Genomic DNA, 27,955 nt, shown 5'->3' with positions numbered 1-27,955 from the left:
TGCTAGTGCATAATGGTAATCTGACTTGGAGTTGGTAAGGCTGGTTTTTCTGTGTTATGTCTTGATTTGGAAACCAGGCAAATTGGTTAATGATTTTGGCTCCTATTGATTCTATTGGTAATTTTTTTTAGCAATGAATTACACAATCTATGTTAGGAAGGGATCTTTCATTCATCGTTATCCGAAGTGTGATTTAAGCATTCCCTTACTTACATTTTGAGCAAGGTATTTTGCACTACTTGAGATTATATCCTCTATACATTTAAGTTATGAGGAAGAAAGCTTCTATGTCTGCACTAATGTTTTTAATGTTGCAATAAAAGTTACAGAAGTTTTTCTGAAGTGCTGGGTCACTGTAAGGTGGTAGATTTCTTTGCACTTGGATAAATGGGGAGTGATTATCATGAGTCGTAAGTTTGTGTGATTTTGTTATACCCTTTATATTTTCATGTTTGTCTTGTATCTTAACCTACATTACATGGAAAAATGGCAGCTGGATTGCATATGTTTTGTATTCTCAGGGCAGATCTTCAGGGTCCCTTTAGCTTGGAACATATGATCTTATTTTCATGGGTTTCTTTAAGGCTGTGTTCACACACAGCGTTTTTTTAGCGGTTTTTACAGCGGTTTTCACTATAAAACCGCTAAAAATAAGGTGCACAGTCATTTCTATGCATTTTGCACTTTTTGTGCACATTGATGCGTTTTTTACCGCGAAAAAACGGCATTGCGGTAAAAACCGCAGCATGCACATTAATTTTGTGTTTTTATTCCGCGGTTTAGGCTTCTCCCATGCTTTTAGAAACCGCTGCGGTAAAAAACGCATCAAAACCGCGCAAAAAACGCACAAAAACCGCCGCGGAAAAATAGGTGCAGTTTCTGGGAAGGGATTCAGGTTTTTGTGCAGAAATTTTCTGCAACGTGTGCACATACCCTTAGGCTGAGTGCACACGTACCGGAACTCTCGCGGAAATTACCGCGAGAATTCCGGAATTCCTTGCAAAATGCTAGTTTTTCCGCGGGAAAATCGCGGGAATTTAAAATGCGATTTTCCCGCGGAAAAACTTGCATTTTGCAAGCGTAATTAGCTTGCAAAATGCTAGCGTTTTCCAAGCGATCTGTAGCATCGCTTGGAGAACTGATTGACAGGTTGGTCACACTCGTCAAACATAGTGTTTGACGAGTGTGACCAACTTTTTACTACTGAGGCCGCCTATGAGGCCTCAGTAGTAAAAGATAGAATGTAAAAAAAATTAAAAATGGTGTTATTCTCACCGTCCCGCGCAGGCGTTCCCAGTAATCCTTTGAGAAAATGCCCGCGATGACGTCCGTTCTCGCGGGATCGCGATGTCTCACGGTAATTCGCGATGACGTCGCACGAATGACCGCGAGACTTCGCGATCCCGCGAGAACGGACGCCATCGCGGGCATTTTCGCAAAAGATTACTGGGAACGAGAACGTGGACAGAGGCGGGAAGGCTGCGCGGGACGTCGAAGGGTGAGAATAACAATATTTTTTATTTTTAAATTCTATTTTTTACAGGGATATGGTACCCAAAGCCCGGAGGACAGTCTCCTCTCCTCCGAGCCGTGGGTACCATCCGCAATTGTTCTGCTTACTTTCCGCATGGTGTGCACAACCACATGCGGGAAGTAAGCGGAACAATGCATTCCTATGGGTGCGGGATCGCCGCGATTCCGCAAATTAATGAGCATGCTGCGGTTTTTACCGCGAAGCGATTCCGCCGCGGTAAAAACCACAGCATTAGCACAGCATTGCGGAATCCCATAGGAATGCATGGGATGCTTATTTTTCGCGTTTTCGCGGCAAAATTGCGCGGTTAAAACCGCCGCGGAAATGCAAAAAAAAAGCCACGTGTGAACTCAGCCTTATACTTCTTGATGGATTTCTTTTTACCTCTTTAGTAAAATTCTGGATACTACTTGATGAAAAGAAGTATTCATAAACGGTGTTTCTCCTGAGAACACTTATAATTTGAATCTTTTGTTCATTATTATACCAGGACATCATTTCAGAATAAATTAGAAAGTCTCATTGGACTTACTCATCTCGTATAAGTTTAATATGATGTATTTATTAATATATTTAAATAAAAATTTGATTTTGCAATTAGAACAGGTATAACGTCAAAACACCAAATATCTAGAGCATATGAGGCAGGAATGTCAGCGATTGATTTTTGTCCAAAGAAAGAAGGAGATGAGACCTCTTGGTGACCTGGAATATTAATTTTCAATCTACGCATATAGTGCTCCTATGCGTAGTCTACTCTTAGGAATAATATGCTATTAATTATTATTACATAAGAATTATTTTAAAGTGAATAGATTTAGATCAGTCAGAGGGATTATACAATAGTATGTATAGAGAGTTTAAAGGGTTTTTCTCATCTTGTTAAATAGGTAAAATTGCAAAGTGCTTCTAAAATCAAGGAGCGTTACAGTTTATCTGTTTTAAATCTATCTCATTGCCAAGGTCACCTAACAGGTGGACAGTAGTGATGATCGAAAGTACTCGGATAACTTGTTATCTGAGCATGCTCGGGTGTTATGTGAGTATCTTGGACATGCTCGGATAATATATTCGAGCCCCTGTGGCTGCATGTTTTTCGGGCGACAGCTGCAACACATGCGGGAATTGCCTGTTTGTTTGACAATCCCCGCATGTGTTTCAGCTGTCTACCGCCTCAAAACGTGCTGCCGCAGGGACTTGAATATATTTTCTGAGCACGTCCAAGATACTCGAATTACACCTGAGCATGCTCAGATAACACGTTATCTGAACACGCTCGCTCATCACTAATGGACAGTCTTTTGTGCAAAGAGCTCACGCTTGCAAGCTGTTTGATGTATAGCTTGAAAGTACTGCTGTCCCTGCGCTCATATGATGTTACAGTGGCAAAGCTGCCTTTGCTAGCAGCTAGGGAAAAGTTGCAGTTTGAGCCGTGCCACTAGCCAAACAGTCAATATTCCTACTTGCTGAGGGGTGCTCCTGGAGATAGGAACAGGACATAACTCTTTTAAGGAATGTTATGTAAGAAGGGCCCAGAATAAAACACAGTTGATACTTATTTATTGAATATGTAAGTGACTACCTGGTATTCATTAGAGCCTCTGGTGGTGATGATAGGCTTAGCTGCAGATAGTTGCCAGGTATCACTCCCAGGGCAGTCCCCAGGACTGCAATAGCTGAATGAAGGGTCAGAGGAACAAGAACTCGGAACAGGAGGGCAAAGACACAAATATGGTCAGACTGTCCGAGGTCAGGGTAGGCAGCACAGATTTAGAATATGTAGCAGAAGTCAGGGGTGGAAAGGTTAGACAGGACGGATACACAACCCAGGTAAATAATGGGAGAAACAAACATACAATGCACAAACAGGACTCTAGCTGAACAAGCAGGTTGGGAACCAATGTTTTGGCAAGGATTGGTGGGTGGCGCTGCCAGATATAGAGCATATTCACACAGGATCGGCCAGGGAACCTACTTTCTGCAGGACACAGCAGTGTTAAATTCCTGCAGAGATCGGACATGGCCCCTCAAAAGGCAAAATGGAAATCAACCTAAGATGCAGTAGTGCTGCAAGAGGCAAAACTCAGCGAGCCACATGCTGACCACGGTGAGTAGGGCGGTGCTGAGGAGGCATACAGTTTACCGCCGTGACACTTGTTGATCACATTTTCTATTTACAACAAAGCCATCAACAGTGGTTACATGTGGTGGCACATATCTTGTAAGAAACATTTCAGTTTTAAGGCATAGATGACTTGGGCCCTCCATTTTAACTACCTACCTCTGTTTACAGCCCACTTCAGTGTAGTACCTGTCCAGTTTTCTTATACTAACATTTTCAGGTTCATCCTACACATTGCCTCAACTCCAAACTTAGTCTTTGCTGCTTCAGTGTCCCCACAAGGCCACATCTTTCCCTTTTCTGTGCTTCAGTTTCCAGGGCGAGAAGGATGTTATGGTCCTGTATAGGATCCAAACTATCCATTCTTAATAGTGTTACACGTTTTTTATCTATGTCTCCTACCTTCCTCACACACTAAAGGTACTGTCACACTAAGCGATATCTCTAGCAATATCGCTATAACTTGTGACGTTATAGCGATATTGCTAGCGATATCGCTGTGTGTGATACTTACCTACGACCCGCTCCCCCGCTGGTTATCGCTGATCGCGCAAGAACAGGCTGGACTGTTTCTCGTCGTCAGCTTCCTGCGGCGCTTCCTGCTGTGACGATGAGTGACGAGCGTGGAGCCGGGCGGGAGGACGCAGGATCGCCTCGTCTGACAGGTAAGTAGCGACCCCCGTCCCCAGCGATGTCGCTAGTGAGATCTGCCTGTGTGGCAGCTCACTAGCGACCACTTAGCGATGTACCAGCGATCCTGACCGCGTCATATCGCTGGTCGGGATCGGTGGTACATCGCTAAGTGTGACAGTACCTTTAAGCTGTGGCTTTACTTCTTTCTCAATCTTCACCTAAACCAAAATCAACACACTAACACAGGAAACATCCTCCTTTTTGCTCCCTAAAACTCTGTACAACTGCATGGCTAACCAGCTATAATTAGGCAATTTGTGTATTTGATGCTGTGGTTTTCATTTCTCTTTGGTATGTCATGTCTTGTTTCACACTTAGAAGCTGCATTGGTGGAGATAGAAGCAGAATGGCAGCGCTGCACTCACCTCTCCCACAACATATTTCTACCATAAAATTGCAGTGAATGCAAAGATATAGAAAATGACCATACAGTATATGACATTTTAGCATTAGATCAATGACAGCCCTCTTACTCCTTTGCGAATACACTTGGCATGACTCTGGTGTGACCCTTAAACTAGGCTCAGGATCTCAACTATACAGGCGCTTCCTCCATGTTAAGTTACAAGAAGGAACCTGCAGGCTGCACAGCCTGTTCTATGTGCCACATGCTACCTACAGGGTTGCATTACTTCTGATAATGCCATGTGCCATGCTACACCAACACTTTTCATAGGTCCAAATCTTCCTTTGGCACAAAAGTGTGAGATATGCGTTACGCAAACTTCTGATGCTGAGGACATGGATCAGGTCTTATGCTGTGAGCCTTCGCGGGCAGGGTCCTCTCTCCTCCTGTACCAGTTATGACTTGTATTGTTCAACATTATTATAGTGGTTTGAAAAAACCACTATATTGTAATCCGAACGCTGCTAACTTATTCTTCTTATTATTAAGTTGATTTCCGCAATTAATGCGGCCCGAACCGCTACACGCACAGACTCCGTTGAGGTGTCGTTTCGAAGCCAGCGTCCATGAGAGGTGTGCTAAGTATTTTTCGTGTCGATCGGATTTGTAGTTTTTGCGCAATTTGCGTTTGAAAATTTTTTTTCCCGTCATTGGAATGCATTGTCTCCAATGCTTTTCAATAGGAAATGGCAAAACGTGCCCTGAGGCGATTGAAATGACAGTTGAGCTCATTGATATGCGCAGGCAGACCCAGTTACTATGCCAACGCCTACGAACTTCACTTGAACCCCAGCACAGAGCCTCTGCCACATAATATCAGCTCTTAAAGCGAAACCCACAGCACAAATGCAAATCTAGCTTCATCACATGACACATGCCCCTGAGAGAGAATGTCTGCGCCAAATTTGATTTAGAAGAAGCCCAGTGAGCCAAACTAGCTCTTAAAGGGCCAACGCGCCAAAGTGATTGTTAAAGGGCCAGTGCACCCAAATGAGTCTTAAAGGGCCGACACACCAAATCGGAGGCTGACCGACCCCGGCCTCCAAATCGGAGGCTGACCGACCCCGGCCTCCAAATCGGAGGCTGACCGACCCCGGCCTCCAAATCGGAGGCTGACCGACCCCGGCCTCCAAATCGGAGGCTGACCGACGCCGGCCTCCAAATCGGAGGCTGACCGACCCCGGCCTCCAAATCGGAGGCTGACCGACGCCGGCCTCCAAATCGGAGGCTGACCGACGCCGGCCTCCAAATCGGAGGCTGACCGACCCCGGCCTCCAAATCGGAGGCTGACCGACCCCGGCCTCCAAATCGGAGGCTGACCGACCCCGGCCTCCAAATCGGAGGCTGACCGACCCCGGCCTCCAAATCGGAGGCTGACCGACCCCGGCCTCCAAATCGGAGGCTGACCGACCCCGGCCTCCAAATCGGAGGCTGAGCCACCCCGGCCTCCAAATCGGAGGCTGAGCCACCCCGGCCTCCAAATCGGAGGCTGAGCCACCCCGGCCTCCAAATCGGAGGCTGAGCCACCCCGGCCTCCAAATCGGAGGCTGAGCCACCCCGGCCTCCAAATCGGAGGCTGAGCCACCCCGGCCTCCAAATCGGAGGCTGAGCCACCCCGGCCTCCAAATCGGAGGCTGAGCCACCCCGGCCTCCAAATCGGACCCTGTGGGGCCCCGCCCACCAAATCGGACCCTGAGGGGCCCCAGCCACAAAATCGGACCTTGAGGGGCCCCACCCACCAAATCGGACCCTGAGGGGCCCCACCCACCAAATCGGACCCTGAGGGGCCCCGGCCACCAAATCGGACCCTGAGTGGCCCCGGCCACAAAATCAGACCCTGAGGCCAAAGTGGCCCCTGAGAGGCACCCACAGTTAAATCGTATCCTGAGTTGAAAGTCTTGCAGGGGCAGCAGGCAAGTCTCTCTTAAAGGGGCAGCCCGGGCACCATTTCAAACCACTATCTGTACTTCCTTCAGGAAATACACATCTAGTTGTACTTGTTTTTATGTATACCCCTCCCTACATGGAATAAATGGCGCTATAACAATAAATAATAATAATTATGCTACATTAGCACTTGCCGGTATGTCAGAAGGAAGGTCTATCTCTGTGACCCACCAACATTACCAGGAACAAGCCACATTTTACTGTTCTTGCTTAGAGTTGCCTGCATGTATAGATTCAGACATGGCGACTTATCCTGTCTGAATCTGTCACCAGGTTTTTACTACTTCATCTGAGAGCAGCATGACATAGAGGCAGAGACCCTGATTACAGCGATGTGTCATTTACTGGGCTGCTTGCTGCAGTTTACATAAAGTCACTGTATTATCTGCTGAAGATCTAGCAGTTCTCTATGAATGCTGAGCTCTGTATAACCCTACCCACACCACTGACAGGCGGCTTTCTGGGTATACTGTGCATAGTCCAGAATGCTGCCAATGACTGGTGGGGTGTGGTTATACAGGGCTCATGAATATGGAGGACTACAAGGCAGCAGGGTTACTAGTCCTCTAATGATAATCTCCTGCTGATAAAACACTGATTTTTATCAGCAAGCATCCCAGTAAGTGATACATCACTGGCATCACTCTGGATGAACTGCATGACATGGATATGGGACGGACCCCTACTCCATCTTAAAACCACCATAACTACAGTAAACCTAGGCACTAGAATAAATACACAACACATTATTTTGGTTGTCAAAATGGCCACAGCTTTATTTAAATCACAGGATTAAAACAATCACAGTAGGAGTCAGGTGAAGTGCTAGTACATTGGGATTCACAAGTACTGTGATATCCCCAGCTGTCTGACATACAGAACCAGGGCAGACAGCCATAAAGGGGCGGCACGCACTGGCTTGCCATTCAAGCGGAGCCAGTAAACTTTGAGGGCACCAATGACCCTATTATCCTCACTCCTGTGCTTAACCACTGTGTCCGCCCCTGATTGACGTTACCATTACAACGTCCTTGAGGCTGGCCACCAAAGCCGAGCCTGTTCGCCACCATGAGGCTTTACATCCTCTATTAGTTAAAATGAGTCCACTTTAACTTGCCTGCAACTTCCACCTGACTCCTAAACCGCCACCAGAGAGGCCATTTGACACTTTAAATGGACTCGACACCATCAACCATGCCTAATAAAGCCATCAACCATTTCTACATGCTATGGAAAGACAAGTAATAAAAATTAAAATTCCAGAGCTCCGACAGATTAATTTTATCAATGCCATGCTACCAAGTTATGATCGATAATACCAGGGCCGGCGTCAGCACCCGGGCAAGTGCCGGGGCCCTGGCGAGATGGGAGGGCCCACTCACGCTGTCTGGGATACCCGCCGGCCGCCGCCACGCCCCCCATGTACTGACCCCATCCTGCGCCCTCCGCGAGGGACCCACGCAGTGACGCAGCCCCTTACAGCCAGCAATGATCATCGCTTCCTTCGGCTGTAATCTTGTGTGCAGTGCCAGCACAGGACCTGTGATGAGGTCACAGGAGGGGAGGAGTCGGGTCACATGATCAGGGCGGCTGCAGGACTCTGCTGTGCTGGTCGCTTTTCATTATGGTGCTGGTCTGGATGGATGAGGTAACGTTTATGTGTGGGACAGTGGGGTCAGGGAGGGGTTTAACAAGGTGGATGTAGCAGAGCCGTGTGTGTACTTGTCTGGGGTCAGGGAGGGGTTTAACAAGGTGGATGTAGCAGAGCCGTGTGTGTACTTGTCTGGGGTCAGGAGGGGTTTAACAAGGTGGATGTAGCAGAGCCGTGTGTGTACTTGTGTGGGGTCAGGGAGGGGTTTAACAAGGTGGATGTAGCAGAGCCGTGTGTGTACTTGTCTGGGGTCAGGGAGGGGTTTAACAAGGTGGATGTAGCAGAGCCATGTGTGTACTTGTGTGGGGTCAGGGAGGGGTTTAACAAGGTGGATGTAGCAGAGCCGTGTGTGTACTTGTCTGGGGTCAGGGAGGGGTTTAACAAGGTGGATGTAGCAGAGCCGTGTGTGTACTTGTGTGGGGTCAGGGAGGAGTTTAACAAGGTGGATGTAGCAGAGCCGTGTGTGTACTTTGTGTGGGGTCAGGAGGGGTTTAACAAGGTGGATGTAGCAGAGCCGTGTGTGTACTTTGTGTGGGGTCAGGAGGGGTTTAACAAGGTGGATGTAGCAGAGCCGTGTGTGTACTTGTGTGGGGTCAGGAGGGGTTTAACAAGGTGGATGTAGTAGAGCCGTGTGTGTACTTGTGTGGGGTCAGGGAGGGGTTTTACAAGGTGGATGTAGCAGAGCCGTGTGTGTACTTGTGTGGGGTCAGGGAGGGGTTTTACAAGGTGGATGTAGCAGAGCCGTGTGTGTACTTGTGTGGGGTCAGGAGGGGTTTAACAAGGTGGATGTAGCAGAGCCGTGTGTGTACTTGTGTGGGGTCAGGAGGGGTTTAACAAGGTGGATGTAGCAGAGCCGTGTGTGTACTTGTGTGGGGTCAGGAGGGGTTTAACAAGGTGGATGTAGCAGAGCCGTGTGTGTACTTGTGTGGGGTCAGGGAGGGGTTTTACAAGGTGGATGTAGCAGAGCCGTGTGTGTACTTGTGTGGGGTCAGGGAGGGGTTTTACAAGGTGGATGTAGCAGAGCCGTGTGTGTACTTGTGTGGGGTCAGGGAGGGGTTTAACAAGGTGGATGTAGCAGAGCCGTGTGTGTTCTTGGGTGGGGTCAGGAGGGGTTTACAAGGTGGATGTAGCAGAGCCGTGTGTGTACTTGTGTGGGGTCAGGGAGGGGTTTACAAGGTGGATGTAGCAGAGCCGTGTGTGTACTTGTGTGGGGTCAGGGAGGGGTTTTACAAGGTGGATGTAGCAGAGCCGTGTGTGTACTTGTGTGGGGTCAGGGAGGGGTTTTACAAGGTGGATGTAGCAGAGCCGTGTGTGTACTTGTGTGGGGTCAGGGAGGGGTTTTACAAGGTGGATGTAGCAGAGCCGTGTGTGTACTTGTGTGGGGTCAGGGAGGGGTTTAACAAGGTGGATGTAGCAGAGCCGTGTGTGTTCTTGGGTGGGGTCAGGAGGGGTTTACAAGTTGTACGGAGCAGAGCCGTGTGTGTACGAGGTGTACGGAGCAGAGCCGTGTGTGTACGAGGTGTACGGAGCGAAGCCGTGTGTGTACGAGGTGTACGGAGCAGAGCTGTGTGTGTACGAGGTGTACGGAGCGAAGCCGTGTGTGTACGAGGTGTATGGAGCAGAGCCGTGTGTGTACGAGATGTACGGAACGGAGCCGTGTGTACGGAGCTGAGCCGTGTGTTTATGGAGCGGAGCAGAGCCGGGGGTGTACGGAGTGAAGCTGCGTGTGTACAAGGTGTACGGAGCAGAGCCGTGTGTGTACGAGGTGTACGGAGCAGAGCCGTGTGTGTACAAGGTGTACGGAGCGAAGCCGTGTGTGTACGAGGTGTACGGAGCAGAGCTGTGTGTGTACGAGGTGTACGGAGCGAAGCTGTGTGTGTACGAGGTGTATGGAGCAGAGTCGTGTGTGTACGAGATGTACGGAACGGAGCCCTGTGTGTACGGAGCTGAGCCGTGTGTTTATGGAGCGGAGCAGAGCCGGGGGTGTACGGAGTGAAGCTGCGTGTGTACAAGGTGTACGGAGCGGAGCCGTGTGTGTACGAGGCATACAAAGCGGAGCCGTGCGTGTACGAGGTGTATGGTGGGGAGCATTTATACCTCCCGAGTCCCAACTGTCCCGGATCCAGCGAGACAGTCCCGATTTTGAGAGAGAGACTGCCCCAGCCGGGAGCATACTTTCCCCGCGGGACACAGGAGTACACAGCAGAGCCCCAAGGAGCAATTTAAAACTTGCACGTAACGTTCTACCGGAAGTGACGTGCTGGAAGCTGACCAGAAATTAGGTCATTTCAGTAGGAGATTGTGACGGAACCATGGAGGCACTTCAGGGAATGCTTCAGATCCATCACCGTGTCCTCCTCTGACAGAGGACAGCGAGATCGCCTTGGAATCGGGGATGTCGGCCATGTGAGCGGATCATATGTCCTGCACCAGGAGGCTCAGGTAGGCACTACAATGGGAGCTGGGCTGCTATAGTATCTTTATAGAATTTTTCTTTCTCTGTTTCTTTCTCTCTCTGTTCTTTCTCTCTAATCTTTTTTTTCTCTCTCTCTGTTCTTTCGCTCTCTGTTCTCTTTCTTTCTTTCTGTCTCCGTTCTTTCTCTCTGTCTGTTCTCTCTTTCCTCTCTTTCTTTCCCCTCTTCCTCTCTGTTCTTTTCCCTCTTTCTTTTTCTCTCTACCTCTCTGTTCTTTCTTTCCCCTCCTTCTTTTTCTCTCTCTCCCTGTTCTTTTTTTCTGTCAACTCTTTTTCTCTCTCCGTTCTTTATTTCCCCTTTTTTCTCTCCCTCTCTGTTCTTTATTCCCCTCTTTCTTTCTTTCTTTTTCTTTCTTTCTTTCTCTCTGTTTTTTTTTTCTGTCCACTCTTTCTTTCTCTTTGTTCTTTTTCTTTCTTTCTTCTTTCTCTCTGTTCTTTCTTTCCCCTCTTTCTTTCTCTATCTGTTCTTTCTTTCTTTACCCTCTTTCTTTCTCTTTCTCTCTGTTCTTTTCTTTCTCTCTCTGTTCTTCCTTTCTTTCTCTCTGTTCATTATTTTCTTTCTTTCTTTCTTTCTTTCTTTCTTTCTTTCTTTCTTTCTCTGTTCGTTCTTTCTATGTTCTTTCTTTCTTTCTCTCTCTGTATCTTTCTCTGTTCTTCCTTCCATTCTCTCTTTCTTTCTCTGTTCTTTATTTCCCCTCTCTTCTTTCTTTCATGCGTACACTACTAATCAGTAGCCTCCATCACATGAACGTGTTTTGCCACAGAGCGAGTGTCCGTGTGGATCACATGCGTGTCCGTGTGATCCACACAGAGAGAAGTCCGTTTTTGGCCGTCACCACGGATGTCACACGGCATGAGTCGTGGTATGTGTTAAGGGGGGCCAACTGAGACTTTTTCGCCCGGGGCCCTCAAAAACCTGGAGCCGGCCCTGGATAATACGGTAACTACAGCATAATAACAGCTGCTAAACATCCTGCAATGAGGATCCCATAATGGGGAATGTGGAAAGTAAACCATAATTAAGGTCGTAGCCACAATCTGTTACAAACCCCCAAATATAACAGAAATCATGGAAAGTTTACTACTAAGGCAGATAGATGAAGCTGCAACCCATAATGAGGTCCTTGTTATGGGGGGACTTTAACTACCCGGATATTAACTGGGAAACAGAGACCTGTGAAATCCATGACGGCAGCAGGTTTCTGCTAATAGCCAAGAATAATTATCTTTCACAATTCGTGCAGAATCCAACCAGAGGAGCAGCACTTAGACCTAATACTATCTAACAGACCTGACAGAATAACAAATCTACAGGTCGTCGGGCATCTAGGAAATAGCGACCACAATATTGTACAGTTTCACTTGTCTTTCGCTAGGGGGACATGTCAGGGGGTCACAAAAACACTGAACTTTAGGAAGGCAAAGTTTGACCAACTTAGAGATGCCCTTAATCTGTTTGACTGGGACAATGTCCTCAGAAATAAGAATACAGAAAATAAATGGGAAATGTTTAAGAACATCCTTAATTGGCACTGTAAGCGGTTTATACCTTGTGGGAATAAAAGGGCATGAAATAGGAAAAACCCAATGTGGCTAATCAAAAAAGTAAGAGGGGCAATTAACAGTAAAAAGAAATCATTTAAACTACTAAAGCAGGATGGCACCGTTGAAGCTCTAAAAAACTATAAGGAGAAAAATTCTTTATCTATAAAAATAATTAAAGCTGCCAAAAAGGAAACAGAGAAGAACATTGCTAAGGAGAGTAAAACTAATCCCAAGCTGTTCTTCAACTATATCAATAGTAAAAGAATCAAAAGTGAAAGTGTAGGCCCATTAAAAAATTGTGAGGAAAGTATGGTTGTAGATGATGAGGAAAAGCTAATATATTAAACGCCTTCTTCTCCACGGTATTCACGGTGGAAAATGAAATGCTAGGTGAAATGCCGAGAGACAAAGAAAACCCTATATTAAGGGTCACCAATCTAACCCAAGAAAAGGTGCAAAACCGGCTAAATAAGATTAAAATAGATAAATCTCTGGGTCCGGATGGCATACACCCACGAGTACTAAGAGATCGAAGTAATGTAATAGACAAACCATTATTTCTTATATTTAGAGACTCTATAGCGACGGGGTCTGTTCCACAGGACTGGCGCATAGCAAATGTGGTACCAATATTCAAAAAAGGCTCTAAAAGTGAACCTGGAAATTATAGGCCAGTAAGTCTAACCTCTATTGTTGGTAAAATATTTGAAGGGTTTCTGAGGGATGTTATTCTGGATTATCTCAATGAGAATAACTGTTTAACGCCATAAAAGCATGGGTTTATGAGGAATCGCTCCTGTCAAACCAATCTAATCAGTTTTTATGAAGAAGTAAGCTATAGACTGGACCAAGGTGAGTCATTGGATGTGGTATATCTTGATTTTTCCAAAGCGTGTGATACCGTGCCACACAAGAGGTTGGTAAACAAAATGAGAATGCTGGTCTGGGAGAAAAGGTGGGTGAATGGGTAAGTAACTGGCTTAGTGATAGAAAGCAGAGGGTGGTTATAAATGGTATATTCTCTAACTGGGTCGCTGTGATCAGTGGGGTACCGCAGGGGTCAGTGTTGGGACCTATTCTCTTCAACATATTTATTAACGATCTGGTAGAAGGTTTGCACAGTAAAATATCAATATTTGCAGATGATACAAAACTATGTAAAGCAGTCAATACAAGAGAAGATAGTATTCTGCTACAGATGGATCTGGATAAGTTGGGAACTTGGGCCGAAAGGTGGCAGATGCAATTTAACAATGATAAATGTCAGGTTATACACATGGGAAGAAGGAATCAATATCACCATTACACACTGAACGGTAAACCACTGGGTAAATCTGACATGGAGAAGGACTTGGAGATCCGAGTTAATGATAAACTTACCTGGAGCAGCCAGTGCCAGACAGCGGCTGCCAAGGCAAACAGGATCATGAGGTGCATTAAAAGAGGTCTGGATACACATGATGAGAGCATTATACTGCCTCTGTACAAATCTCTGGTTAGACCGCACATGGAGTACTGTGTACAGTTTTGGGCACCGGTGCTCAGGAAGGATATAATAGAACTAAAGCGGGTACAAAGGAGGGCAACAAAATTAATAAAGGGGATGGGGAACTACAAAACCCAGAGGGATTAGCAAAACTAGGATTATTTAGTCTAGAAAAAAGACGACTGAGGGGCATTCTAATAACCATGTATAAGTATATAAGGGGCCAATTCAAATATCTCTCCGAGGATCTGTTTATACCAAGGAAGGTGACGGTCACAAGGGGGCATTCTCTGCGTCTGGAGGAGAAAAGGTTTTTCCACCAACACAGAAGAGGATTCTTTACTGTTAGGGCAGTGAGAATCTGGAATTCCTTGCCTGAGGAGGTGGTGATGACGAAGTCAGTCGAAGGGTTCAAGAGAGGCCGGGATGTCTTCCTGGAGCGTAACAATATTGTATCTTACAGATATTGTTAGGTTCTTTAGAAGGACGTAGATCTGGGGATTTATTCTGACAGAATTTTATAGGCTGAACTGGATGGACTAATGTCTTTTTTCGGCCTTACTATCTATGTTACTATGACATCTGTCATGCCTCAAAAAACTATTATTCTGCATGTATTGTAGCCAGCTCTATGGGTGTGTGCACATGCTGCGGATTCTGCTGCGGGTCTGCAGCGGATTTGGCCGCTGCGGGTCCGCAGCAGTTTTTGCTGCGGTGTACAGTACCATTATTCCCTATGGGAATAAAAAACCGCACTGCAGACGGTGCAGATTTTTCAGCGCGGTTTTCCTGCGGTTTTGAAACCGCAGAAAGAATTGACATGTCAATTCTATCTGTGGATTCCGCTGCGGTTTGCCATCTCCTCCATTGTGGAGATGATAAACCGCAGAGCAATCCGCAGGTCTTTTGACCTGCAGATTTACCTGCGGATTTTGCAAAATCCGCGTGGCCAAATCCACACCCCAATCCGCAGCGTGTGCACATACCCTAATAATTCACCAAATCACAGATTTTAGGCTAGTTTCACACTTGCTTTTTTTTGCAGCGCGTTTTTCCCGCAAAAAAACGCATTGAAAAAACGCATACATAAGCATACAACTGCTGCGTTTTTTTCAAGCATTTTTATGAGCATGCATGAAAAAAACGCAGCGTTTTTATGCGTTTGTATGCGTTTTTAGTGCGTTTTTACCGCGTTTGCGTTTTTTTCCAACATTAGGTGGCCCCTCACACTAACCCAAACCATGACTTTACTAACCCTAACCCTGACCCTAACCCTAACCCTGACCCTAACCCTTAACCAAATCATACTTAACCCTAACCCAAACCCTAAACCCTAACTAACCCTGACCCTAACCCTGACCCTGACCCTAACCCTAACCCTAACCCTAACCATAACCCTGACCCTAACCCTGACCCTGACCCTAACCCTGACCCTGACCCTAACCCTAACCCTAACCCTAACCATAACCCTGACCCTAACCCTAACCCTGACCCTAACCCTTAACCAAACCATACTTAACCCTAATCCTGACCCTAACCCTGACCCTAACCCTTAACAAAACCATACTTAACCCTAACCCTGACCCTAACCCTGACCCTAACCCTTAACCAAACCATACTTAACCCTAACCCTGACCCTAACCCTAACCCTGACCCTAACCCTTAACCAAACCATACTTAACCCTAATCCTGACCCTAACCCTGACCCTAACCCTTAACAAAACCATACTTAACCCTGACCCTAACCCTAACCCTGACCCTAACCCTTAACAAAACCATACTTAACCCTAATCCTGACCCTAATCCTGACCCTAACCCTTAACCAAACCATACTTAACCCTAACCCTGACCCAAACCCCAACCCTAACCCTGACCCTGACCCTAACCCTAACCCTAAACCCCCTTAACTAACCCTAACTCTAACCCAAACCCCTAAATTCCATGGTTAAAAAAAAAAACGCATATGCAAAAAAACGCATACATGAGCATGCCAGTGCGCACATATGCGCATCCATAGGCTATAATGGCCATTTTTAGCGCAAAACGTGCGCATATGTGCGCATGCGCTTTTTTGCAGGGCCAAAAAATGCAACATGCTGCGTCTGGAAAATACAAACGCACACCCCAAAAAAACGCAGCGCATGAAAATCGCATACATACGCTTACAAGCGCGCAGGTATGCGCACCCATGTTAAATATAGGGGAAAAAACGCATGCGCACATATGCGTTTTTTTCCAGCGCTAAAAAACGCAAATGTGAAACCAGCCTTAGCTCTAGAAACCACCATTATTTACAGTAGCTGTGCAGTGAAATTTCTTAAACCCACTTATTATCACTACCTGAAAAGTGATGAACATATCAATAGAAAGATATTATAAATAGGGAGTAATTAAAAACTATACAGAATATAACATCAACATTATGACCGACCATAAAATAACATTCAGAATATCTGGAAGTAGTAATTTAAATAAACCTAAAGCAGAAAAATTCTACAAAGGCAATATTAATAACCCTGCCACGCCATTGTTAATTGTTTTTCATGCACTTGATAACATTTACTGTTGACCTCTCCAACTGGGTCAAAGGCATTGGGTATAGGCATATTGCCCTTCGTGTTAATGCACTTGATTACTTTACCCTTAGTCACTCTCACTGACTCAAGGGCACACGGATTAGGTACATTGCTCTTCAGTTTCATGCACTAGATAACTGCATTATCCAGACGACAACCTTGAAAGAAACATGGTTTGGTCAATATAAACAGTCAAAAACAGTACCTCAGCATTCTCAAGTCACATGAAAAAAGAGAGAGTCCTTGAAGGTATAGATTGTATTGAAAAGCATGCCTACCTTGTTCTCTTCTCCCCTCCATCCGCTATTCCTGGCTCAGAGGAGCCAATTTATTCTGTAGGCATGCAAAATATGATTGCCATGACCCCAGGGACTTTACCCTAACAGGGTCCTATAAAATATAAATGCTTCTGGAGACCAGGGGGCCATACTGTGATGGTCACCCCTCCATACCAGGTGCCATACCCGAGATGGTTACCCCCTCCACACCCGGATGGCCATAGCTGAGATGATTACCCCTCAAAACCAGGGTGCCATACCTGAAATGGTTACCCCCTCTACACCAGGGGGCCATAGCTGAGATGATTACCCCTCAAAATCAGGGTGCCATACCTGAAATGGTTACCCTTCCAAACCCAGGGGGGTCATACTGTGATGAACACCCCCAAACCAGAGGTCCATACTTGATATGCTACCCATACTGACCAATTTATAAATAACTTCAAGGACCCACTAAAAGGAAAACAAATAACTGTTTGTTTTTTTTATTTAATTTTTAATTCATGTTCTTGTTAAAATAAACATAAAATAAACATCAAAGCATAAATAACATTAACACGCTGGGGGGAGTCCTTGAAGCTCCCAACTCTGGTGATTACCAAACATAAAATGTACCAACAATTACTCCCAGCCCACTAGCACGGGAGCACCATAGCCACAAGGGTTCCAATGTTGACTTGAATTTCCTGGGGATCCGACAAACTCTTGCCGAAACTCCCCTCCACATTTCACCAGGTCCAGAACCATATTATAGACAAGTCATTCCCCTAAACCTAAAAACTGGAGGTGTGGAGAGATGTATACGGCACCATTCACCTCTCTGCACATTCCCCTGCAGTGCTACGCATGCACACACACACACAGCACCTCTCCGCACGCGCTGCCGCGGCATCACCGCTGCCTTCCTCTCTCTGGCACAGCCGGACACTGAATGATGACGTCATCCAGCGGCGCTGCTGTCTGTGAGAGGAAGCGCGGGCAGGAAGCAGGACAGATCGCTGCAGCTCCGCTGCAATTTTCTCTTGTAGGCAGCGGAGCTGCAGGGATCGCTCCCTGCCCGCCGCACATGAGGGCAATCTGGCCAGGGCCCCCTGAGCCTCGGGCCTGGAGAAACAGGCCAGATTGCCCTCATTATTAGCCACCCTGCGGGGCCCCGCTCCACCTCTGGGCCCCGGTGCAGCCGCACAGGCTGCACATGCAGTTTGTCCGCCCATGAACTGATCCATTTCACATAAAAGATTTAATGAAATATTCTGAAGGCTCTGGAATTGTTTTCTGCGGAGCATAGAATTTAAGCTTGATTACCACTAGGGGGGGCTATGCGCATGTAATATATGTTGAGCACAACTCCATAAATAAATGAAAGCACCATTCTTTCCATGTGATTGACTATGAAATACAGTGCTGGGATACAACATAGTTGTATATGTGGTGCATATACTGTAATATTTTTTGTGAGGGGTTTCTAAATAGTGATGCCTGCTTCAGTTTGGGAATGGCTTATTAAATAGTGTTGCAGAAACAGCACAGCACAGGATTAGCCATTAGTTTGTTGAAGTCTTTGCCTCGCTCGTCCTGTGCAGAACTTTCTGCATCTCATTATTCTCTCGTAGTTATTGCTGCTCCATCACATCTTCACGTACAGTTTACTCTGTCTCCTCTACCTATATATTGCTGTCGATCCTCTTGTATCTCTGATATCACAGCAGCTACCTGCGCTCATTCATATTTGATCACTTCTTAGGTTTTCAGGATACAATTTCCAAGTGACAATGAGTAATTTGACCCTACTGCTCCACGGAGACCCATCCTCTTACCTGGAGAGGAATACAGGCAGGAGCATTGCAGCAGGTAAGAGAGTTTTACACTTATTTTCTTTCTTCTTAATATGACATTAAATAGGCCATACCAAAAAAGAAAGTGTTGGGTTAAAAAAAAGCAAAGGCTGCGAAGGCTTCTTGCGTGGTCCTGCTTCCATTGCCATAGCCAGGTCAGTGTTTCCATCATTACTGACTTCAACAATATTTACCGACACCTCGACTCATCTTAATATTACGACTCCTACTGTTCTACTATTTTGATTTGTCACCTCTGCTCAGATAACAATCACAGTCATTCATCTAGACATGTCTTTCTAGATGACAAGAATAAGGTTTTATGCAGAAAGAGTCCACTATTGGGGTATCATGAAGGTCAATTACTTCTATCTCTTCACCAGGTATTTGTTACCTCATCTGAGGAAAACCTGATGTAGGGGCAGAGAACCTGATTCCAACAATGTATCACCTACTAGGTCTTCTGCTGTACTTTTAATAAAATCCCCGTTTTATCTGCTGCAGATCTACCAGGTCTCTAAATGCTGTGGTCTATAGAACCCGCCCATATCACTGATTGGCAGCTTTCTGTGCACACTTCATATAGGCAGAAAGCTGCCAATCAGTGGTGGGGGCGGGATTATACAGAGCTCATGAATATGGAGGAACAACATTGCAGCAGTGTTCCTAGTCCTCTAACGACAATCTCCTTCTGATAAAACCCTGAATTTATCAAAACTACAGCAAGCAGCCCAGTAAGTGACACATCACTGGAATTAGTGTGTCTGTACATTATGCTGCTCTTAGATTAGTTGACAAAAACCTTGTGATGGATTTCCGTTATGTACCTATTCCTCCATATCCAGTACTTTACATCATCATTATATTACTGCTGCCTACGTGGCCCGTTGGTTGTGTTGGAATTGCAATCCCAAAGCCAGGTTGCCATGCAGGTCCCTCAATCATTACAGTGATTACTGAATTTCATTCAATAGTGGTGAGTGGACAGTGCCGTGCCTTAAACACTTCCATTTATATTCTTAGATTTGGGTGCTGATCATAATAGAGTTCAGTTATGAAAAACCTTTTTGCACATTTTTGTCTTTTTCTTTGTGAGTTATCTTAGATCTGGGTTTGTGGAGGAGCTGGCCAAAAAATGTGGTAGCATTGTCATAAGTTATACAAATAACTTCTACTGACCTTCCACGGATGATGATCCAGATAGAACTTACAGATGGTTGTTGTCACCATTCCCATTGCATGCTCAGTTAGCAGAATTTCCTTGTTAGCCACGAAGGAACGAGAACAGGACTCCTACCTCTAGTGATCCATATTAGAAATAGCTGCATGAATATGTCTTCTGGCTAGAGATGAGAGGATCTGACAAAATTAGAATTCCACAAAACGTGTGGGTTTTCCCTGGTAATTCGATTTGCAGTGAAGTTATTGAATGTTCCTTGTTATGCTTTTGTGTCCTTACAGACCCCCAGCTCATAATAAGATCTCTATATACAGTGGGGAAAAAAAGTATTTAGTCAGTCAGCAATAGTGCAAGTTCCACCACTTAAAAAGATGAGAGGCGTCTGTAATTTACATCATAGGTAGACCTCAACTATGGGAGACAAACTGAGAAAAAAAAATCCAGAAAATCACATTGTCTGGTTTTTTTTTTTCTTTTATTTGCATATTATGGTGGAAAATAAGTATTTGGTCAGAAACAAAGTTTCATCTCAATACTTTGTGATATATCCTTTGTTGGCAATGACAGAGGTCAAACGTTTTCTGTAAGTCTTCACAAGGTTGCCACACACTGTTGTTGGTATGTTGGCCCATTCCTCCATGCAGATCTCCTCTAGAGCAGTGATGTTTTTGGCTTTTCGCTTGGCAACACGGACTTTCAACTCCCTCCAAAGGTTTTCTATAGGGTTGAGATCTGGAGACTGGCTAGGCCACTCCAGGACCTTGAAATGCTTCTTACGAAGCCACTCCTTCGTTGCCCTGGCGGTGTGCTTTGGATCATTGTCATGTTGAAAGACCCAGCCACGTTTCATCTTCAATGCCCTTGCTGATGGAAGGAGGTTTGCACTCAAAATCTCACGATACATGGCCCCATTCATTCTTTCATGTACCCGGATCAGTCGTCCTGGCCCCTTTGCAGAGAAACAGCCCCAAAGCATGATGTTTCCACCACCATGCTTTACAGTAGGTATGGTGTTTGATGGATGCAACTCAGTATTCTTTTTCCTCCAAACACGACAAGTTGTGTTTCTACCAAACAGTTCCAGTTTGGTTTCATCAGACCATAGGACATTCTCCCAAAACTCCTCTGGATCATCCAAATGCTCTCTAGCAAACTTCAGACGGGCCCGGACATGTACAGGCTTAAGCAGTGGGACACGTCTGGCACTGCAGGATCTGAGTCCATGGTGGCGTAGTGTGTTACTTATGGTAGGCCTTGTTACATTGGTCCCAGCTCTCTGCAGTTCATTCACTAGGTCCCCCCGCGTGGTTCTGGGATTTTTGCTCACCGTTCTTGTGATCATTCTGACCCCACGGGGTGGGATTTTGCGTGGAGCACCAGATCGAGGGAGATTATCAGTGGTCTTGTATGTCTTCCATTTTCTAATTATTACTCCCACAGTTGATTTCTTCACTCCAAGCTGGTTGGCTATTGCAGATTCAGTCTTCCCAGCCTCGTGCAGGGCTACAATTTTGTTTCTGGTGTCCTTTGACAGCTCTTTGGTCTTCACCATAGTGGAGTTTGGAGTCAGACTGTTTGAGGGTGTGCACAGGTGTCTTTTTATACTGATAACAAGTTTAAACAGGTGCCATTACTACAGGTAATGAGTGGAGGAAAGAGGAGACTCTTAAAGAAGAAGTTACAGGTCTGTGAGAGCCAGAAATCTTGATTGCTTGTTTCTGACCAAATACTTATTTTCCACCATAATATGCAAATAAAATGAAAAAAAAAACAGACAATGTGATTTTCTGGATTTTTTTTTCTCAGTTTGTCTCCCATAGTTGAGGTCTACCTATGATGTAAATTACAGACGCCTCTCATCTTTTTAAGTGGTGGAACTTGCACTGTTGCTGACTGACTAAATACTTTTTTTCCCCACTGTATAAAAATAAATGTGTCTGTGTATCACCAGCCAATCATGAAGCATCTTTCATTTCGCCAGAGCTTTTCAAAAGAAGCTGAGCTGTGATTGGTTGCTATGCGCAAAAGTTATCCTTGCAACCAATCACTAAGCATCTCTCATTTCACCAGAGCTGGTTGAAAGAAGCTGAGCTGTGATTGGTTGCTATGAGCAAGTTTTCCCACTTGACAACACCTCAGCAGACACAGACATGGTGGGAGAAATCTAGCATCCCTGGGAACATAAGCTCCCAGCCATTGTCTTCCCCCCAGAAAGGAGCAGAGAGCACATGACAGAAATGAATTTCCCCCTCCTGTGCCCATATACACATCACACATCCTCCGTACCATAGGCACATCTTCCCTCTTAAAGGGATCATTGGTATGGAAGTTAGGGCAAATCCGCTCTGCACTTTAGTACTGACCCCAGGCCTCTCTTAAAGGGATCCCCGATATGGATGTCAGGGCAATTGCCTTCAAATGCTCTGGTACTGACCCCAGGCTCTCTTAAAGGGATCTCCTGTATGGAAGTTAGGGCAAATGCCTCAGCGCTCTGATTCTGACCCCAGGGTTCTATTAAAGGGATCATTGGTATGCAAGTCAGGGCAAATCCACCCAGCGCTCTGGTTCTGATCCCAGGCTCTCTTAAAGGGATCCCCAGTATGGAAGTGAGGGCAAATCCACTCTGCGCTTTGGTACTGACCCCAGGCCTCTCTTAAAGGGATTTCCAGTATGGAAGTCAGGGTAAATACCTCAGCACTCTGATTCTCACCCCAGGCTTCTATTAAGGGGATCATTGGTATGGAAGTCAGGGCAAATCCACTCAGCGCTCTGGTTCTGACATCAGGCCTCTCTTAAAGGGATCCCCGGTATGGGAGTTAGGACCGTTCCACTCAGTGCTCTGGTTCTGACCCCAGACTGACGGGATGATGTGGGATATTAGGGGAAGTAATCCGGTGTCTCTGGCTGATGAGATGATGTGGGATATTAGAGGTAGTAATCCGGTGGCTCTGGCTGACGGGATGATGTGGGATATTAGGGGTAGTAGTCCGGTGGCTCTGGCTGACGAGATGATGTGGGATATTAGGGGTAGTTGTCCGGCGGCGGTGACGGGATGATGTGGGATATTAGTGGTAGTTGTCCGTTGGCTCTGGCTGACATGATGATGTGGGATATTAGTGGTAGTAGTCCGGCGGCGGTGACGGGATCATGTGGGATATTAGTGGTAGTTGTCCGGTGGCTCTGGCTGACATGATGATGTGGGATATTAGGGGTAATAGTCTGGCGGCTGTGACGGGATGATGTGGGATATTAGTGTATTAGTGGTAGTTGTCCCGTGGCCTTGGCGGGGTGATGTGAGATATTAGTAGTCCGGTAGCTCTGGCTGACGGGATGATGTGGGATATTATAGTGAATGTGGCTATGCGGAGTGGGTGGGGCTATACACTCAGCTTTATATCTATAGATATAATCATTATAATTTGGTATAACTAACTGTAGTTAGTTACTATGCCTGAGCAACGCCGGGCTCTTCAGCTAGTATAAAATATACAAAAAACCAAAACCTATGCTCACTCACCGCACGTACGATGCATAGTGACCTCTGAGGACTGGTTGTGGCCGAAGATCTGACCACAAGTGAACAGGCTGGAGCTAAGATGGCAGAAAGAGAAGACTTGCTGACTGCCTAACTGCCTTCAAGTCCTTTTCTTTTAAGCTGTTCGCTCCAGGCCACAACTTCCAACCACGACCAGGCCTCAGAAGCTACTGCGTGTTGCCAGTGACCTCTGAAGCCTGGTTGTGACCAGAAGTCCTGGCCTAGAGTGAGCAGGACAGGGTAGTCTGAGAACCAGACAGCAAGTAGTAAAACAGATGAGTGGTAAGGTAAGTAGTAGAGGGTTTTTTTTTTTTACATTTTAAACTTTTTCCAACATTTTACTAAAGCTGTGCAAAGCGAATTTACAAATATCTGGATTCTCAATGCAGTTTTTTTTGTGTATTTGTGTGGAATTAAATTCTATTCAGATAAATTCACTCATCTCTACTTCTGACAAATATTGAGGTTACATGTTACAATCTCGTGTTGCTGTTGAGAATGGTTGGATTGAAGAAACCGAATAGTGGAGAACCCTGGGGACAGGCTTCTGAAATTTGCCTCTTTTAGTATTTGAGGGTATTTTTCTTTAGTGCAACTAACTGGCGTCAGTAATTTATGGAATGTTTCAGTTGAATTGGAGGCTTTTATACGTAGGTCAACAACAAAAAGGACTTCGTATTATTGATAAATATATTGTATAAAGTTCAGGCACTAAACCATTGCTCATGTTTAGGCTGTGTTCAGACTCTGTGTTTTAGAAGCCACAAGACTAAGGTCAAAGTCACACAGACTAAGGCCAGTTTCACACGTTAGTGGCTCCGGTACATGTAGTGACAGTTTCTTCACGTACTGGAGACACTGACACACATAGACACATTAAAATGAATGTGTCTCTGCACATGTCAGCGTGTTTTCACGGACACACGGTCCGTGTGAAAAACACGGAGACATGTCAGTGTTCGTGGGAGCGTATGCTCCCCAAAAATGCTGAACATATGCACACGGAGAACAGTTCACACTTTCCTCTGTGCTCATCGCCGGCCGCCAGGGAATAAGCTCTACTGTAAGTGCTGTTCCCCTAAGCTGGTGCTGAACACCGCTGTCATTTTTCTCTCCTGCTCTGCCGGCAACAGCAAGCAAGACACCTCTCCATTACTAATCCGGGCTTAATGTCACCTTAAATAGAAAGATGACATTAACCCATTATGACCCCACTTGCCACCGCTACAGGGCAAGTGGGAAGAACTGGGCAAAGCTCCAGAATAGGTGCATCTAATAGATACGCCTTTTCTGGGCAGCTGGGGACTGCTGTTTTTAGGCTGTGGGGGCCAAAATCAATGGCCCCTTACCAGCCTGAGAATATCAGCCCTCAGCTATCAGCTTTAGTCAGCTTGGTTCTCAAAAATAGGGGGGACCCAACGCCATTTTTTAAAATTATTTATTTAAATAATTAAAAAAACAAAGTGGGGACCCCTCTATTCTTGAGAACCAACCTAGCTGAAGCTGACAGCTGAGGGCTGCAGCTCCCAGCTGTAAGTTTCGTCTGGTTGGTTCACAAACTGAGGGGGACCCCACGTCAGGTTTTCATTCATTCTGCTCTCCTGCTCACTGTCGCTGGCAGAGCAAGAGAGAAGAATGACAGCGATGTTCAGCACCAGCCGCCGGGAACAGCGTTTACTGTAGCGCTTCTTCCCGGCAGCCGTCCGTGTGGTCCTGATGCGGCACACATGCGGCACACGGTTGCCACACGGAGGTATCACTTATCCACATGGACACATGGACACGGATAGGTCTGGTACCGGTTTTTCCGGTACTAGAATTATCTGGACGTGTGAGACCGGCCTAAGACCCCTCTTGATAAAGGGTCAATTGGAGTAAGATGCACCAAATGAGCAAGCCTCTTAGTGAATTTAATGAGTTTTCAGCTGCTTTGCACCAGCATTAGAAGTGTACTCCAGCTGGGGACTGGAGTACATTTTTGTCTTAATTTACACCACTCTTGAGGCGTAAATTTTGATGAATTTGGCAACTGTGCCAATCCATCCCCAGGATTGCATTGCTTCACTCTTTTATAAAGATAGTGGAGTTGACATAAAAATGCCATAAATGGCAGCATTTTTATACAACTACAACCTGCACAATTGTTGATTTCAAACAGTACAGTGATGAATTAGGGTCATAAAACTTTAAACATTGAACCACAGTACCGATGGAAAAATAGTAATCTAATTTATTTTTCTTTTTACTTAACATTATTTTGCTCTTGAAAGCTAAAAAGTTTCTGGTTATCCAGTCTCTTTGCAGCTGCTAGAAGTGAGTGGAATTGCAGAAACTTATTGATTTCATAACTCTCATAAAAATGAATAGCAGCTTCAGAAACTGCATGGTGCAAAGACAGAGTTAGACTACATTCCAACGATGAATATTTCACGCACTTTTGATGTTTCAGATTTCTGCACCTATTAGGTAAATTAGGCAATTCGTGTATTTGATGCTGTGGTTTTCGTTTCTATTTGGTATGTCATGTCTTATTTCACACTTAGAAGCAGAATGCCAGCGCTGCACTCACCTCTCCCACAGCTACTGTGGAACCAGGGTATCTTCAGAGGGCAGCAAATAAACTGTAGTAAATAATTGCAGTGGCCCCCATGATGTCCTGTTTTAGTAGGGGTCATAGATACTGTGGGAAAGTGACTGAAGCCTCAACCTCCTGTGACGTCCCATTTGAGACTCCTCGCAAATGAAACGTTACAGAAAGTAAAGTTAAACGGGGGGGTTTAGGCCGCTCTTAACAAATGTGTTTTGAGGGAGCGCCAAATGTGTTTTACGGAGACGTAAAGGGGTTAAGGTTAAAAGGTTGGCCCGGTACCTAAAATGTCCTTTTTAAATATCTTTTTTTACACCATAAGCACTTTTATAATTAGTTTTATTCTAAATACCCTGCACTTCTTCCTATCCTGCTTGATGTGGGGGGACATCAAGCAGGATAGGAAGAAGTGCAGGGTATTTAGAATAAAACTAATTATAAAAGTGCTTATGGTGTAAAAAAAGATATTTAAAAAGGACATTTTAGGTACCGGGCCAACCTTTTAACCTTAACCCCTTTACGTCTCCGTAAAACACATTTGGCGCTCCCTCAAAACACATTTGTTAAGAGCGGCCTATCACGTTCACTAATCAAAGTCATTTTATGTGAAAGTGGGTGTGTGTAGCCCATTCACTATCTCCATCCATCCCTCACTCCCTCAAGATGGCTGGACCATCATTGTAAATACACACCTGTATTTTGTATCTCCCCCACCTCATTGTAGATTGTAAGCTCTCACGAGCAGGGTCGTCTTATTTTGCTTTAATTATTGTATTGTTAACGTTGTTGCTTATGACTTGTGTTTTGGAACTGTTAAACTGTAAAGCGCTGCGGAATATGTTGGCGCTATATAAATAAAGATTATTATTATTATTTACGTCCAATGATGGACAGAGTCTGTCATTGGACATCTCCCCCTGTTTTGTGTGGGCTCTGGCGATGAGCCCGCACCTTTTCCGGCACATGACAGCTGATATGGGCAGCTGACATGTTGCAGGAACAGCCGCGGTTGGAATCGTGATTCACCCGCAGCTGTTAACTTGCTAAATTCCGCTGTTAAATGCTGACAGCGGCATTTAACATGCACGCGTTGGAAGAACGTTATTACCTCCTCCCATCGACGCCCGTGTCACATGACCGCGGGTCACTGATGGGTTGGCATGAAAACCCGGGGTCAGCAAGAGACCCCAGTAGTTGTCATTGCTGGTTCGCTATGAGCACCACCTGCTATGAGAATATCTGCTACATAGAGTAAGGCTGCAGCCCTGCTCTATGAAGCAGAGGTGATCGGACAACTGTAGGTTCTATTCTCCCATGGAGACTATTGAAACAAGTAAAAAGTAAAAAAAGTTTTTAAAAAAGTTAAAAAAAATAAAAATTCAAATCACCCCCTTTCGCCCCATTCAGAATAAAACAATTAAAAAATTAAATATACACATATTTGGTATCACCGCGTTCAGAATCGCCCGATCTATCAATATATAAAAAGAATCCAATCAGTAAACGGCGTAGCGAGAAAAAAATCGAAATGCCAGAATTACCTTTTTTTGATAGCTGCAACATTGCAATAAAATTCAACAATGGGCGATCAAAAGATCGTGTCTACAAAAATGGTATCAATAAAAACATCAGATCGGCGTGCAAAAAATAAGCCCTCACCCAGCCCCCGAAAATTGGAGATGCTACGGGTCTCGGAAAATGGCAACCTTTTTTTTGCAAACTTTGGAAGTTTTTTTCACCACTTAAATAAAAAAACCTAGATATGTTTGGTGTCTATGAACTCGTAATGTCCTGGAGAATCATAAAAGCAGGTCAGTTTTAGCATTTAGTAAACCTAGTAAAAAATCCAAACAAGGATTGCACTTTTTTTGCAATTTCACCGCACTTGAAATTTTTTTTCCTGTTTTTTGTTACAGGACATGGTAAAACCAATGGTGTTGTTCAAAAGTACAACTCGTCCTGCAAAAAACAAGCCCTCACATGGCCATATTTACTAAAAAATAAAATAGTTATGGCTCTGGGAAGAAGGGGAGCAAGAAATAAAAATGCAAAACCAAAATACCCCTTGTCGTTAAGGGGTTAAAGACACAGGCTGGTTTCAGACTAG

The 27,955-nt window shown here is 45.3% G+C and overlaps 1 protein-coding gene across 2 annotated transcripts in view; it reads left to right on the top strand.

The window, feature by feature from the left end:
• The first annotated feature begins 3,156 nt into the window (after positions 1-3,156).
• DNAJC5B (DnaJ heat shock protein family (Hsp40) member C5 beta) overlaps positions 3,157-27,955 on the top strand; it is a 219,325-nt gene continuing 194,526 nt past the window's right edge. Inside the window, exons 1-2 of one of the 2 annotated variants that reach the window (XM_073583917.1) lie at positions 3,160-3,641; positions 18,456-18,562. Coding sequence is in view for 1 of the 2 variants with exons in the window: in XM_073583916.1 (XP_073440017.1) it covers positions 3,630-3,641 (12 nt within the window). In the remaining variant the exon portion in view is untranslated. Of the gene's footprint in view, positions 3,642-18,455; positions 18,563-27,955 lie in introns of both variants that reach the window. The other variant, XM_073583916.1, reaches the window with a different exon arrangement.

The sequence above is a fragment of the Dendrobates tinctorius genome, unplaced genomic scaffold, assembly GCF_039654945.1.
Source record: "Dendrobates tinctorius isolate UK_male_01 unplaced genomic scaffold, ASM3965494v1 ptg000082l, whole genome shotgun sequence".
NCBI lineage: Eukaryota > Metazoa > Chordata > Amphibia > Anura > Dendrobatidae > Dendrobates > Dendrobates tinctorius.
Note: the sequence above shows the minus strand (reverse complement) of the source record. Positions and strands in the feature narration are given on the sequence as shown.